Below are 14,535 nucleotides of genomic sequence, written 5' to 3'. Positions count from 1 at the left end.
CAGTATTTCTTTCACAATTTCATGTATGTACAGGACATGTTATGATCATATACACATTTCCTCCTGCAATTCCTCACCCTAGGTTGCCCCAATGTGTCCCCTTACGATTGCATGCTGTTGTCCCCTCCTCCTGATACCCTGCTGTGTCCAGTTAGAGCTGCTCCTCTGCTCATGGATGGCTTATCTCTGGCCTCGTGAGCAGCTCTCAGCAACAGGAAGTTGCTAAGAGAGAACAGATGGCATGCCTCATTGCTCTGTTGTTCCCTATATTCAGTTTTCCGGTTCCCTTAAATTTGGTACTGATTTCCCACTTATAGTAGCAATTTAAAGTTTCATTTTCAAGGGTTGGAATTAGCTCAGGGGAACACTTACCTAACATGCAAGAGGCCCCAGAATTCAATTCCCAGAACTGCTTTAAAAATAATGTATCATTTTTCTTTTTTGGAGAAAGTTATTTAGGTTAAAAGATAAGTTCACTTAAATAGAGAAAACTAAGTTAAAGCCAGTATACAACAAAATTAGGATGGAGAACAGAATGCCTCAGTAGTTGGGGTAGGAGTGTGTGTGAAGTGGCTCAGCCAGGAAAGGTGCTTGCTGCCAAACCTAAACCTAACAACCTGAGAGTCAACTCCTGCAAGCTGTCTTCCGACTTCCACACTTGCGTACTCATCACACACACACACACACACACACACACACACACACACACACACACACACACAAATAAATAAACCTGAAACAATAGGTTAGGTGCACAGCCCTCTACAGAATCCAGTCTGCCCCCTTCCCAAGTCTCTAAGTCTTCTTCCTCCTTAAGTCTCCTGTGGAGAAGCCCAAGATGATGATCCATTCTTCTAAATTTGTGGAGATGGAGGAGGTGGGCAGGGCTGGTGGCCAGGCTGAAGAGGCAAATGTCCAAAGTCAGCTGAGTTCGATGAAGCTGTTTTAACTCCTAGGTAACCACGATGCCGGAATACCTCAGGAGACGATTCGGGGGCAGGAGGATCTCCATCACCCTGGCTGTGCTCTATCTGTTCATCTACATCTTCACTAAGATCTCGGTAAGGTGGACACATGGTCTGGCCACTCTCCTACAGCACAGCGAGAAGTTGACCATAGTGTACTGTGAGAGTTTCCTCCATATCTGTTTCTCCTCCCCTGAGACTGGTTTGATGTTGGAAGTAGAGGGAAGGAGGGTAAGATGGGCAGAAGAAGCATGTAGGAAGGAGAGGCAGAGGCAGGGAATCTTTTCCGATGCCTGCCGAAGTTGGCTCGGCGACATCTCAGCATGATGGTGGGGTCACTGAATAGAGATACGAGAAACACTCCCACTTCCCTGCTCTTGGATAGGACTGTGATCTTCCTCCAGAATCAGGGAGTGGTAAGGTATTAATCAGATATTTTGAGGAGGCCGGGGCCTGTCTCACTCTGACCTTTGGATGGGCTGATCTCCAGGAAGGTGACAAAGAGCAGGTGCACTGGAACTTCCAGGCTTGGATTGCTCACTAGGTTTGGCTCTGGGGGTGGCAATGATCTTGTCCTTCACGGGTTAGGGACAGAAGAGATTGCACTTAAGACAAACAGCAGCAACTGACTGTCCTAGCTGCAGATGGTACTCCTAGGATGCTTATTTATTGGTAAGGGGTGGGTGTCATCTTAGGAGGAATCCACCAGTTGGAAATAGGGGTGCCGCCATTCCAGATAGCTGGACTACCACCGGTCAAAACTGGAAGATGCACCAAAACATATTATGTTAGGAGACAGACTGTTTCTGAAAGCCCAGAGCCCTAGAAATACAGAGTGAATAAAGGTTAAGCCTGCCAACTTTGAAGGGCTGGTGTCAGCGCTCACCCAGCTCTATTGTGGATGAGGGGAAAGTCACATAAGCTTTAATAAGAGAAGGATGATGTCATCCTGGGTGGAGCATGAAGGTTGCAGTGTGGAGGAGAGCAGGCAGAAAGACCCACAGAAGCAGGAAGGTCATGAGTCTGTTGCCAGAGTACAGGGCAGGTATTTCAAACTCAGTTGCCCATGGGGCTTCATTTTGAGCCCCCCAGTTTAGGATGAGATGGATGGGGAAATAAATGTGTGTGGTTCTTCTGTATTTGTCAGAGTCTGGGAGAGAGCCTGTTCCTGGGGAGTTGCTGTTGTTGTTACCCATCTTCCATCCACTGCTGCCTCAATCCACCCATCCATTCCATGGTCCATGCATCCACCCACTCCTGCTATAATCCACCCATCCATTTTGTGGTTCATGCATCCACCCACTCCTGCTAAAATCCACCCATCCATTCCATGGTCCATGCATCCACCCACTCCTGCCTCAATCCACCCATCCATTCCGTGGTCCATGCATCCACCCATTCCTGCCTCAATCCACCCATCCATTCTGTGGTTCATGCATCCACCCACTCCTGCTAAAATCCACCCATCCATTCCATGGTCCATGCATCCACCCACTCCTGCCTCAATCCACCCATCCAGTCCTTGACCCATACATCCACCCACTGCCTCCTCCATATCCATCCATTCTCTAGTTCATCACCCATTCATTGACCCATTGACTTCTCATCCCACAGGGAGACATGTATGCGGGTGTCATCTTCATTTACCCATTGACTTCCCGTCATACAGGTAGATGTGTATGAGGGTGCCGCCTTCATCCACCCACTGATTTCTAATCCCACAGGTAGACATGTATGCAGGTGCCATCTTCATTCAGCAGTCCCTGCACCTGGATCTGTACCTGGCCATCGTGGGGCTCCTGGCAATCACAGCTCTGTACACTGTTGCAGGTATCATGGGACATGCGTGGTCCTCAGAGTTGATGGGCAGGGATGTGGGCCGCCCATTTTGTTCTGGCATACCTTCTGGTGTTCTAGTGTGCTAAGGACATCTACTCACTAAATCTCATCCCATTGCCCCGAACGGTGACATTTTGATAGCCATTATCCAAAGGAAAGAGGGCTACTTAATAAGAAAATGAATTATCCAAGTGCACCACAAATAAGCCATACAAGGTGGTTCATGCCCATCATCCCAATACTCAGGAGGCTGAGGCAGGAGGATATTGTGTGAGGCCAGCTTGGGCTATGGAGTGAGACCCTGTTTCAACAAGCAAAACTTTCCACAGCTACATAATGTTTTCCTAGTCTATGTTCCAAACGGACTAGTTGAAAACCTACTAAGTGCTAAGCATGTGAGTCTACATGTATGATCAGAAGCTGGGCAATTAACAGCCCAGCTGTTAATCCAAAACTTAGGATTTTGAAGCCTAAGTTTAGGCAGCTTTATTTTTTTTCTCTTAGATTTGTGACCAATTTGTGCTTGGTGCATAGCAGGCTTTCAAGTAGCTGCTTTTTTTTTTTTTAATAGTTACCTGTTTACTCTGGCTTTGCCCTTCTCTGCCTCCTCTTGGTATAATTCATCCCACAAATGTACATGCATACACACATAGTCACGTGTATGAACCACCTACTATGTGCCAGGCACCATATAGACAATGGGAATGGAAAAGAACCAGAAAGACAAAGTCTCTACTATAAAGCTGGGTGTGTTAGCTCATGCCTATAATCCCAGAACTTGGGGACCTGAGGCAGGAGAATGTTGAGTTCAAGGCCAGCTTAAGCTATACAGAGAGACCCTGTTTCTTAAGAACACCATACAACAAAAGAAAACCACCAAAACCAAATTAATAACAAACCCAAAATTACACATGCATATTCTCTCTCTCTCTCTCTCTCTCTCTCTCTCTCTCTCTCTCTCTCTCTCTCTCTCTCTCCTCCCCTCATCTATGAGGAAACAAATGAACAAGGAAATCAATTGGTAATGTCAGAGTATATTATTATACTTGATAAAAGCTATCAAGGGTGACCATGGAGCTGGGGACCAATAAAAGGAAAGCTTTTTTGAAAAACATAAAGCACTCAGTCAAGGGCTCTCAGAGGCAATCTTTCAACGAAAGTTAAATATCATGAGAAATGGGGCTGGAGAGATGGCTCAGAGGTTAAGAGCACTGACTGCTCTTCCAGAGGTCCTGAGTTCAATTCCCAGCAACCACATGGTGGCTCACAGCCATCTGTAATGAGATCTGGTGCCCTCTTCTGGCCAGAAGGCATACAGACAAAACACTGTATACATAATAAATAAAATCTTTAAAAAAAATTATGAGAAATTCAGAGAACCCCAAGTAGAGGGAAAGGCAACTGTAAAGCCCGTGAAATGGAAAGCACCCTTTCCCCAGTCATGGAACAGCAGGGGGGTCAGTGACAATGACAATGTGCCTTGTGTCCACTGAACTCCAGGCGGTGCTGTGAGAAGGGTTTCCTCAGAACCTAACTGCAATGGTTCTGATGAGGAACCAGCTAGGAGGCAGGGAAGGGACCGAGCTCTGGGGCAATATCAGGGAAGGGACACAATCCAACACCCACAGAGGCCCCTAATACAGAAAGCCTACTGGAAGCCATGTGCTCAGAGCAGGACGAAGAGAATGAGCTAATGCCATGGTCAGTCCATCTTTGAGTTCCTTGTTTGGAGGAGTCGGTCTCCTCTGTGAGGCTGGATGTTGTATGAGGGCAGGAGCATGCTTGCCAGATAGTCAGGGGCCAATTAAACAAAATGTTTAACTGTACCACGGTACTTGGTAAGTAGGCAGGATTCAGTAAGTATTGGTATAGAAATAAGACGGACTCAGTGGTTACCAAACTGTGGACTTTTATGACTTCTTACTCACTTGAGGGAATATCAGAGAACTAGGGATTGTTAACCAGGTTCCCCATTACTTGAGAGAGGGCTCCATTACTGCTGACCAGGAAGGGGACATTAAGGGTACCAAACCCTTCTACATGTTTGTCTTTTCCTTCCTTCCTTCTTTCCTTCTTTCCTTCTTTCCTTCTTTCCTTCTTTCCTTCTTTCCTTCCTTCCTTCCTTCCTTCCTCACTCTCTTTCTTTTTCTTCCTTCCTTCCTTCCTCACTCTCTTTCTTTTTCTTCCTTCCTTCCTTTTTCTCTTTCTTTCTTTCTTTCTTTCTTTTTTTTTTGAGACAGGGTTTCTCTGTGTAACAGCCCTGGCTGGCCACTTTGTAGAGGAGGCTGTCCTGGAACTCACAGAGATCTGCCTGCCTCTGCCTCCTGAGTGCTGGGATTAAAGGCGTGCGCCACCAGGCCCGGTTACACCCCACCTGGTTACATGTTTTTCTTAACTGTGTAGCAGTTGCCCTCACATAAACACGTTTATATCAGGTAACAGGTCAACACTCCTTTCCCTTACAGAGGGGGACGCTGGAGAGAGCCTGGGCCTAGTACTCTGTCCGTGTTGAAGGCCTTGCAAACACCACAAAGGTTTTTTTGGGAGGGCAAGTTCAAGAGAATCCTCTTAAGTAGCCATGATGGCGTCAAAGAGCCTAGGTGGTATTCTGGATACCTAGAACTCACATTCTTCCTCCAGCCTTGAAAAGAAGGGTGTTGGGCCAGAGAGGTGGCTCCGGGGGTAAAGGTGCTGACCACCAAGCCTGTCAGAGTGAGTCCAACTCCTGGACCCCGCGTGGTGGGAGAAGAGGCCGAGCCCCTCAAGCTGTCTTCTGACCTCCGTGCACGCGCTGTGCACACGCAAATAGGGAAAAGGAAACACTGCAGCAAGGGAGAGGGCGACAGGGCACGTGGGATGTGAGAGCAGAAATGAAGCTGCAGTGAAAGGAGGCCAGGGTGATGTGGGAGCAGAGGGAGAGGAGAATTCAGAACTAATTCTGTTTGAACATTCCATAATGAAACCTCATATTTGTCATGTTAACCTATTTTTTTTTTAATAGAAAAGGAAAACATTCAGAGTTAGGCTTGTGATCTAGATCCACTCCCTGTATCAGTGAGGAACTGCTGTGTAACAAGCAAGCCACATGCCGTGTAACCAGGCACCTACACGGTGAGGGGCTTAAACAATGGCTTGCTAACCCCCGTAGTCTGTGGGTTGCCTGGATGGCTGATTTGATGGTCTTATCTGGCTTTGTGGAGCTGTAGTTCAGTGGCAGCTGGAACAGCTGGCTGAAACAGATGGCCTCCCTCCTGTGGTGGAGGGTTAGCTTGGGGCCGCGGGGAGCAGATTCCCTTCCTTTGAGTTAAGTGGGGCTGGGGACTGAACCTAAGTCTTGGCAAGTGCTCTACTTCCGAGTTCCTTTCAGCTGCCTTAGACTTGTTTTTGTTGTGCCCAAATCTGTGAAGTACCTCAAAAGTCAACAAGCAGAGCAAGTCCCATATATAAAAGCCAAAAGCCTTTATTTTATGCAAGTTTGCAAACTCAGTCTCTCCACATGTCCAACGTATTGGAATAAACGGAGAGCCCCGAGCTCAGTTAGAATTGGGTTTTTACAGTAGTAAAGGTGGGGCTGAGGGATTTCTAAGGTTCAGGACTTCTGATTGGCTGACATTTGTCTAGGGGTGTCCTGGTGAGTGTGTGCTGGCAGGTGATCCTATCTTCAGCAGTTGGAATGTTAGGCATTTCCTTTGGATGGTCTGTTCTTGGGTGATGCTCAGGTAATCTCAGTTTGTGGTCCTTCCCACAACCAGGTATTGCTTCAGGGTAAACTACTGAGACTCGGGCCTCCATTAAACTTATCTATGGCTGAGTCCTACTCAGGCAGGTGATAATGGTTGGAAGTAAAGAACTTCCTTTGGGTGATCTGTTCATATTTAGCTATCACGACTGACTCCTACAGTTTTAAGACATGGTCTTATGTTTCCTAACCTGGCCATGAACAAGCACAGAATTCCTGACTCTCCTGTCTCAGCTTTCCAAATGCTAGGATTCCAGGCATGTGGGACACAGTTCTTGAGGCTCCCCATGAAGGTGCAGTAAAGCAGTGTTGTGGAATGTTCACGGGCGCAGGGACCAGCTGAGGCAGCTGAGGATTGGGCAACTCCTCAATCCCGAGAACGTCATAGCGTCTCCACCTTCTAGGCTCCCTCCAGTTCAGAGTCATCCTCTCATGTAACCTGGCCCTAACCTGTGCTCCTCCCTCCAGGTGGTCTGGCTGCTGTTATCTACACAGATGCTCTGCAGACTGGGATCATGCTCATAGGGGCATTCACCCTGATGGGCTACAGTAAGTGGGGACCTCGGCTTTCATCACTGGGATGCGAAAATACAGGGACCAGGAAGCATGCTTAGTTACTACCTGGTCCCTCCTATTACAGTGGGTGAGGAAGAGAGAGAGAGAGAGAGAGAGAGAGAGAGAGAGAGAGAGAGAGAGAGAGAAAGAGAGATCTTTTCATGTACAACATCAGATTTCTTCTTTAGTTGCTCTCCACCTTAATGTTTTGAAACAATCTCACTGAGCTTGAAGCTCACTGATTCACCTACACTGGCTGGAGTCCCTTGTTTGCTCCTCTCCCAGGCTCTGGGGTTATAGCCATACTCCCAGCCCTGCCTGAAATTTACTCTTCTTCTTCTTCTTCTTCTTCTTCTCCTTCTCCTTCTCCTTCTCCTTCTCCTTCTCCTTCTCCTTCTCCTTCTCCTTCTCTTCTTCTTCTTCTTCTTCTTCTTCTTCTTCTTCTTCTTCTTCTTCTTCTTCTTCTTCTTCTTCTTCTTCTTCTTCTTCTTCTCCTTCTCCTTCTCCTTCTCCTTCTCCTTCTCCTTCTCCTTCTCCTCCTCCTTCTTTTTTAGTTTAAATTAAAATAAAATTACCTCACTTCCCCCTTCCCTTTCTTCCCTCCAGCCCCTTTTACATGCTCCTCCACTTCCTTTCAAATTTATGGTCCCTTTTTCTTTGTGTATTATTGTTACACATATATAAGTATATAAATACAACCTGCTAAGTCTGTTTTTGTTGCCTGTGTATATATGATTTCAGGGATGACCACTTTGTATTGGATAACCAATGGATCTACTAATTTTCAAAGGGAAAACCGATAGTTTTTCTGATAATGGTGTGGATAAAAGATGACATAAATCATTTATGAATGTAAGGGAGAAGGGGATAACTTTACCAGTCAGGGATGGTTTTGACCTTGGGAGATGATTTAGACACAGAAGACTATGACAGCAGGACAGTGTTTTCACACACTCTGAACCCAGTGTCACCACTGTCTTACATGTCACGTTAAAGCATGACATTTAGATGCATGTCCGTGTAAAGTTTGGAACAGTGACATTGGGGATCTTCATTATTTTCTCTCTCTCTCTCTCTCTCTCTCTCTCTCTCTCTGGGGTGTGTGTGTGTATGTGTGGTGCACGCATGTATATTTGCATATTTGCTTCTGTGTGAGCACATATGTAGGGGTGTATGTACTTGCATGTAGAGGTCAAGGTTGACATTGGGTGTCTTGTGTCTTCATCTCTCCACATGAACTCATCAATTCTTGTATGGCTAGTCAGCTTGCCATGGAGAGTTGGTCTCCACCTATTACATGATGTAATACAGATGGTTGTCACACCCAACTCGTTCATCCATGGGTTCTGGGCATCTGCTCTCTGGTCCTCATACTTGCATGACAAGTGCCTTAGCTCCTGAGCCTTCTCCCTAACCTGCTCCTCTCTTAGATTGCAAAACTCAAAGTGTAACTGCTAAACAACCCGGCTGGTAGAGTAAGACGGTAGTCAGGTGGGGTGACGCACGCATGAAGTCCAGGTACTTGAGAAACTGAAGATAGGTTGAGTCTAGGTGTTCAAGGTCAACTTGGACAACATAAAGAGATGTACTATTGTGAAAACAAACAAAAAGTTTGGTAAGTGGCTTCAGACCTCGAACCTCAATCATCTGGCCGTTGGCAGTGAAACTGGTAACATTTGTGGAGATGCCAAGGAGTGGGTGCCAAAGGCACAGGAAGTATTTGGCTTTTAGCATTGTTCGGGGTACATGTCTGTGTTTTGGATATATGTCACTTTCGACTTTCAATTGAGATTTCAAAGAAATAATCACAGAATAATACACTTGTTTCATGATTCAAATGACAAAAACCACTTGCTAGCTTTTAGCCAGATTCTTCTACAATCCTGTGAAAAAGGAGAAAAAAATCCACTTCTATTTTCTCTTCTTCTCGTAGTAAATCTTTGTCTGTCTGAAAATGTCCCTGTTTATTGATTGCTTTTGAAAAATGCCTTCGCTGGATACAAAAACCTTGACTGTGGTTTGTCTCCCCAGTATGTTAGAGGAGCCTCTGCTGCCCCTGTACCGCAGTGGGGGGGTCTGCAATTCTCATTTTTAGTTCTCTGTTACCCCGAGTACCACCCCCTACTTCGGTTGCCTTGAAGGAAATGATTCTGCTTCATCTTTTTTATTTATAACTTTTAACACCTTTTGCCTTTTTTCTCACAGTGTCGCTGAGGCTGACCCTGAACTTCTGACCCTCCTCCTTCTCCCCCTACTCTCCCCACCCCACCACCAGTACAGGAACTACAGGCATGAACCACTGTGCCCGGTCCCTTTACCTTTCATTTTCAGCCTTTCTAGTATGATAGATGGAAATGGGGGTTGTGTTTGTCCTGATTGATTGGTTACTCCTGAGATTTGGAGAATTGTAATCTAAATCCTGGCTATCCTGGGCTTGCTGTGTGGACCACACTGACTTCCATCTCGCATGGACCCCCTGCCTCTGTCTCAGGCATGCATCACCACACCTGGCTAGTGCCTTTTACTCTTGGAACTCCAGGGTCACCAAATCCCCTGTATCACAGCACCTCACAGCCTCTTTTCTTTTGTATTTCACTATGAGTTATTTCTATTCTCCGGTTTTCCAGCTTGTCGATGGCTTCTTTGGCTGTGTTGTCTGCTAATGCATTGACTGATGAGAGATTTGTCATATCTGTTACCATCCCCATTACATCCTTCCATCTTTTCTTCCCTCTTCTTCCCCCCTTTCCTTCCTTCTCCTTCATTTTTCAGCTCACAGGGAGTAAACCCACCTTCGTATGTTGGCTAAGCATACACTCTACCACTGAACTAAGCCCCCCCAGTCCCATTCAGTCCTTCCTCGTGTATCTCTTCACTGAGATTGTCCATCTAGTCATGAATATCGCCCATGTTCCCACTACAGCCTATATAACCTATTAATCAGTTATTTTTCATTTCCTATCTGACAGTTGCAACATCTGGGGCACCTATCAGTTTGCCTTTATGACTTTGTTTCATGACAGTAGATCATTTTTCTTTCTTTCTTGGGTACCTCATGATTTTCTTGGATATAATCCATAAGACAGTAGAGATTGGGGTAATTTGAAGTTATGTTTGAATACGAGCATAGCTCTTTGGCCAAGTTGCTAATAGAAGGGCCAATCTGGTTAGGGGCTGAGCTGGAGTTTAGATTTTTCAGTGACTTCTCTGGTTGCCTTTTGTTCACCTTCAGCTTCGGATGCCTTGGGCATTATCTCTGCTGTGATGGAGTCTGCGTCTTCAGAATTTGTTTCTTTTTAAACGTCTGTGTTAGCTTCCTCATAGCTGTAATAGAATGCCTGACATGAACAACTTGGAAACAGGAAAGATTTGTTTCGCAAATCTGGCTCACAGTTTCAGAGATATCAGTCTGTTATTGTGGGGAGGGCCCCGTGGAACACAAGTTTACATCATTATAGCCAGGAAGCAGGCAGATGACAGGAAACAGCAGGGCGAGAGACGGCCACCTTGCTTTGCTCATATACAGAGCATAACATTAAATTTGATTCAAGAGAAAGTAGAAAACCTCAATAGTCCAGTGTCTAAAGAAGTAGCCAGAACACTTGACATCAGAAGCCATCCTAGGAAAAGGAACATTCTTTTTTTTTTCAAATTTATTTATTTATTTGTTTATAAAAATTTCCACTTCCTCCCCTCCTCCCCATACCCTCCCATTCCCCCAACTCCCTCTCCTCCTCCCTCTCCAGTCCTAAGAGCAGTCAGGGTTTCCTGCCCTGTGGGAAGTTCAAGTTCCTCCCCTCTCCCTCCAGGTCTAGGAAGGTGAGCATCCAACCAGACTAGGATCCCAAAAAGCCAGTACATGCAGACAAAACAAGACCCAGTGCCATTGTCAGTGGCTTCTCAGTCAGCCCCCATGTCAGCCACATTCAGAGACTCCGGTTTGATCACATGCTCGTTCAGTCCCAGTCCAGCTGGCCTTGGTGAGCTCTCATTCGATCAGTCCCCTTGTATCAGAGGGTGAACACACCCCTCGTGGTCCTGATTTCCTTTTTCATGGTCTCCCTCCTTCTGCTCCTCATTTGGACCTTGCAGGCTCAGTCCAGTGCTCCAATGTGGGTCTCCGTCTCTATCTCCATCTATCATCAGATGAAGGTTCCCTCTGGTCCTGCCTTTCTTGCTCACGTTCTCCCTCCTTCTGCTTCTCATTTGGACCTAGGGAGTTAAGTCCAGTGCTCCAATATGTGTCTCTGTCTCTATCTCCATCCATCGCCAGATGAAGGTTCTATGGTGATATGCAAAATATTCATCAGTGTGGTTATGGGCCAAGACCAGTTCAGGCACCCTCTTCTTTGCTGCCCAGGGAACAATCTGGGGACCTCTCCTTGGGCCTGGGAACCCCTCCTGAATCAAGTCTCTTGCAAACCCTAAAATGGTTCCCTTAGTTGAGATATATACTTCCCTGCTCCCATATCCATCGAAAAGGAACATTCTTATCTAAGATAGATCTATTGAAATCAATGAGACAAAATTATTATTTATAGTTACTGATATGATCGGCTGTCTAAAGATCTGGAAAAATGACCTGGAAAGGAGTTGAGTAGATACAGACTAAAGTTCAAAAGCCTTATCCTTTGTCAAGGTGAAACTTCGTTTGGTACCCTGACAGCATCTGCACTCTTGCTACTCAGAGTGCACTTCATGGATGGCAACACAGCATCACCCTGGAGCTCATGAAAGGAATCCCAGCCCCCAGCCGATCTGCTGAGCTGGGGTCCTCACTTCAGAAATCAGACAGAATCCCAGCCCCTAGCCATCCCTCTGGCCCATGGTCTGTTCTTCAGGGATCACCAAGTGATTCATGTTGCGTTAGGAAGCTCCTATTCTAATTCTATACCAACTGTTATATTTGCTGTGCTTTATCTATTCAAGCTCACTTGCTTCTCAAAAAAAATTTTAATTTCTTTTATATGTTTGGGTGTTTTGCTCGCATGTTTGCCTGTTCATGTGCGTGCGCAGTACCAGCTGAGGCCAAAAGAGGGCCCTGGATTCCCTGGGACTGGAGTTAGAGATGATTGTGAGTGCTGGGTATCGAACCCTGGTCCTCTTGAAGACCAGCAAGTGCTCCTAACTACTGAACCATCTCTCCAGTCCTCACTTGCTTTTTACATGGCTGTCTTAAGTGACTGACAAAAACCACAGCCCCAACTGCTACCACAAAATAACTTTTCAGCTGATAATGGTTAAGCAATAATTTATTACATATTTCAAAATAGCTGGGAGAAAGGCTGTTGAATAATCCCCAATACAAAGAGATGACAATTCTTTGACATAATAGGCATGCTTAATTATCTTGGCTTAATCATTATATACTGGACACATACATATCAAAATATTGTATTATTTCCATTAGTATGTGTAATTATGTATCATTCAGAAGTAAAATAATATTTTTTCAGGGCAGTGAAGATGAACAAAAAATCTAACATTTAATAGCTAGGTTTTGTTTTCTCCGTGTTCTTTGTGCACCTGTCTGCAGACATCCTGAGGATAGGTGTCATTCCTACCGACGTGCTTACAGCAATGCCTTTTCTCCTACAGAGAAGCAAACAAAGCAAGCACCCCCTCCCCAAATTCCACCTTCCAAAACCAACCATATTGAATCTTCTCAACAAATGAAGAGGAACAAAGGATCTGTAGCCATTACTAGTCTGTTTTTCAGAACTGTTGTGGCAGAGTCAATGCTAAGCATTTTGTGGGAATTACATCATTCTTCCATGCCCTGGCCTCAGGGAGCTGCTGTGCAGTCCCCACCCACAGCAGGGGAAGCGACAGCAGAGGCAGGAAGTTGCTTGCTTAAGGCCACCTTTTGTGATACTGACAGATGAATAGCTGAGAAGTTCTGAGGCAAAAGGACACTTTCCCCAGCCTCAGGCCCATGGACCAGATCAGGACACCTGTGAACTTGGCTGGGGAAAAAAAGATAAAATAAAAGAAACACCCTATTTCTATTTCTATCCATTTCCCAATTGTAAAGGTAGGTCACCCACAAAAGCAACCTTTGCAGGACCTATGGCTTTGATTGCAAAAGATACCCCAAGTTTCTTTTAAATGCATTAGAGTTGTTGATTGTGTATATGTGTGTGCATGCATGTGCGTGAGCGCATGTGTGTGTTACATGTGCACATGTCTATGGGTGTGCTTGCTTATGAGTATATTTGTGGAGGCCAGACGTTGATATTAGGTGTCTTCCTCAATTTCTTTCTACCTTTTTTCCTTTTTCTTTTCTTTTCTTTCTTTTTTTTGTGACAGGATATTCCACTGTACGTGTAACTCAACTATTGGCTAGACTAGATGACCAGCAAACCCTTCTATTGCCAACCCAGTGGTGTGGTTACAGATGTTCACCACCATGCCTAGCTTTTATGTGGATGCTGGGGATCCAAACTCAGGTCTTCATGAGCCATGTCCCCAATCCACTGCTATTTTAATGCCTGTGTGAGTGTGGGCATCTGTGTGTGGTGTGTGTTCGCAGCTTCATAACTAAACCATTCTAAGACTTACTATTTTATTGTTTATTATTAGGCCAATTATTTAATGGAGCAGGTAAATTATTGTGTCACATTTTTGTAGTTTGATGATTGCTTTCTACACACACACACACACACACACACACACACTCCTCTGTGTTATGTCCAAATCCGTGAAGTCCTCCAAAAGCTAACAAGCAGACCAAGCCCCATATGTAAAAACAAAGAGCCTTTATTTTATGCAAGTTTGCAAACTCGGTCTCTCCACATGTCCAACGTATCGGAATAAACGGAGAGCCCGAGCTCAGTTAGAGTTGGGTTTTTACAGTAGTAAAGGTGGGGCTGAGGGGTTTCTAAGGTTCAGGACTCCTGATTGGCTGACATTTGTCTAGGAGTGTCCTGGTGAGTGTGTGCTGGCAGGTGGTCCTATCTACAGCGGTTGGAACGTTAGGCATTTCCTTTGGATGGTCTGTTTTTGGGTGATGCTCAGGTAATCTCAGTTTGTGGGTCTTCCTGCAACCAGGTATTGCTTCAGGGTAAACTACTGAGACTCAGGCCTCCATTAAACTTATCTATGGCTGAGTCCTCCTCTGGCAGGTGATGATGGTTGGAAGTACAGAACTTCCTTTGGGTGATCTGTTCACATCATGGCTGCTCCTACACTCTGTACTTTGTAGTATGTATTTAGAGCTGATAGTCAGGGCCCGTGAGATGAGTCAATGGGTAAAGATATTTGCCGCCAAGCCTGATGACCTGAGCTCAATCCCTGGAATTCACACAGTGGAAGGAGCACCGGCTCCCACAAGTCGCCCTCAGATCTAACCTTGACACACACTGTGGCCTGTGCACATGGATACACCCAAGTCTCTGCTAGTAAATAACTAAATTTCATTTTAAAAATTGTTCTGAG

The 14,535-nt window shown here is 45.5% G+C and overlaps 1 protein-coding gene across 1 annotated transcript in view; it reads left to right on the top strand.

Annotated features, from left to right (window-relative positions):
• The window catches only part of Slc5a11 (solute carrier family 5 member 11), a 56,618-nt gene that overhangs the window by 25,699 nt on the left and 16,384 nt on the right, over positions 1-14,535 (top strand). Inside the window, exons 6-8 of the mRNA XM_087908480.1 lie at positions 957-1,061; positions 2,690-2,795; positions 7,012-7,092. Of these exons, the coding sequence (XP_087764606.1) occupies positions 957-1,061; positions 2,690-2,795; positions 7,012-7,092 (292 nt within the window). The remainder of the gene's footprint in view (positions 1-956; positions 1,062-2,689; positions 2,796-7,011; positions 7,093-14,535) is intronic.

This window comes from Myodes glareolus, chromosome 7 (assembly GCF_982192425.1).
Source record: "Myodes glareolus chromosome 7, mMyoGla1.1, whole genome shotgun sequence".
Lineage (NCBI taxonomy): Eukaryota > Metazoa > Chordata > Mammalia > Rodentia > Cricetidae > Myodes > Myodes glareolus.
The sequence above is the reverse complement of the archived record's forward strand: the minus strand, read 5'-3'. Positions and strand labels throughout refer to the sequence as shown.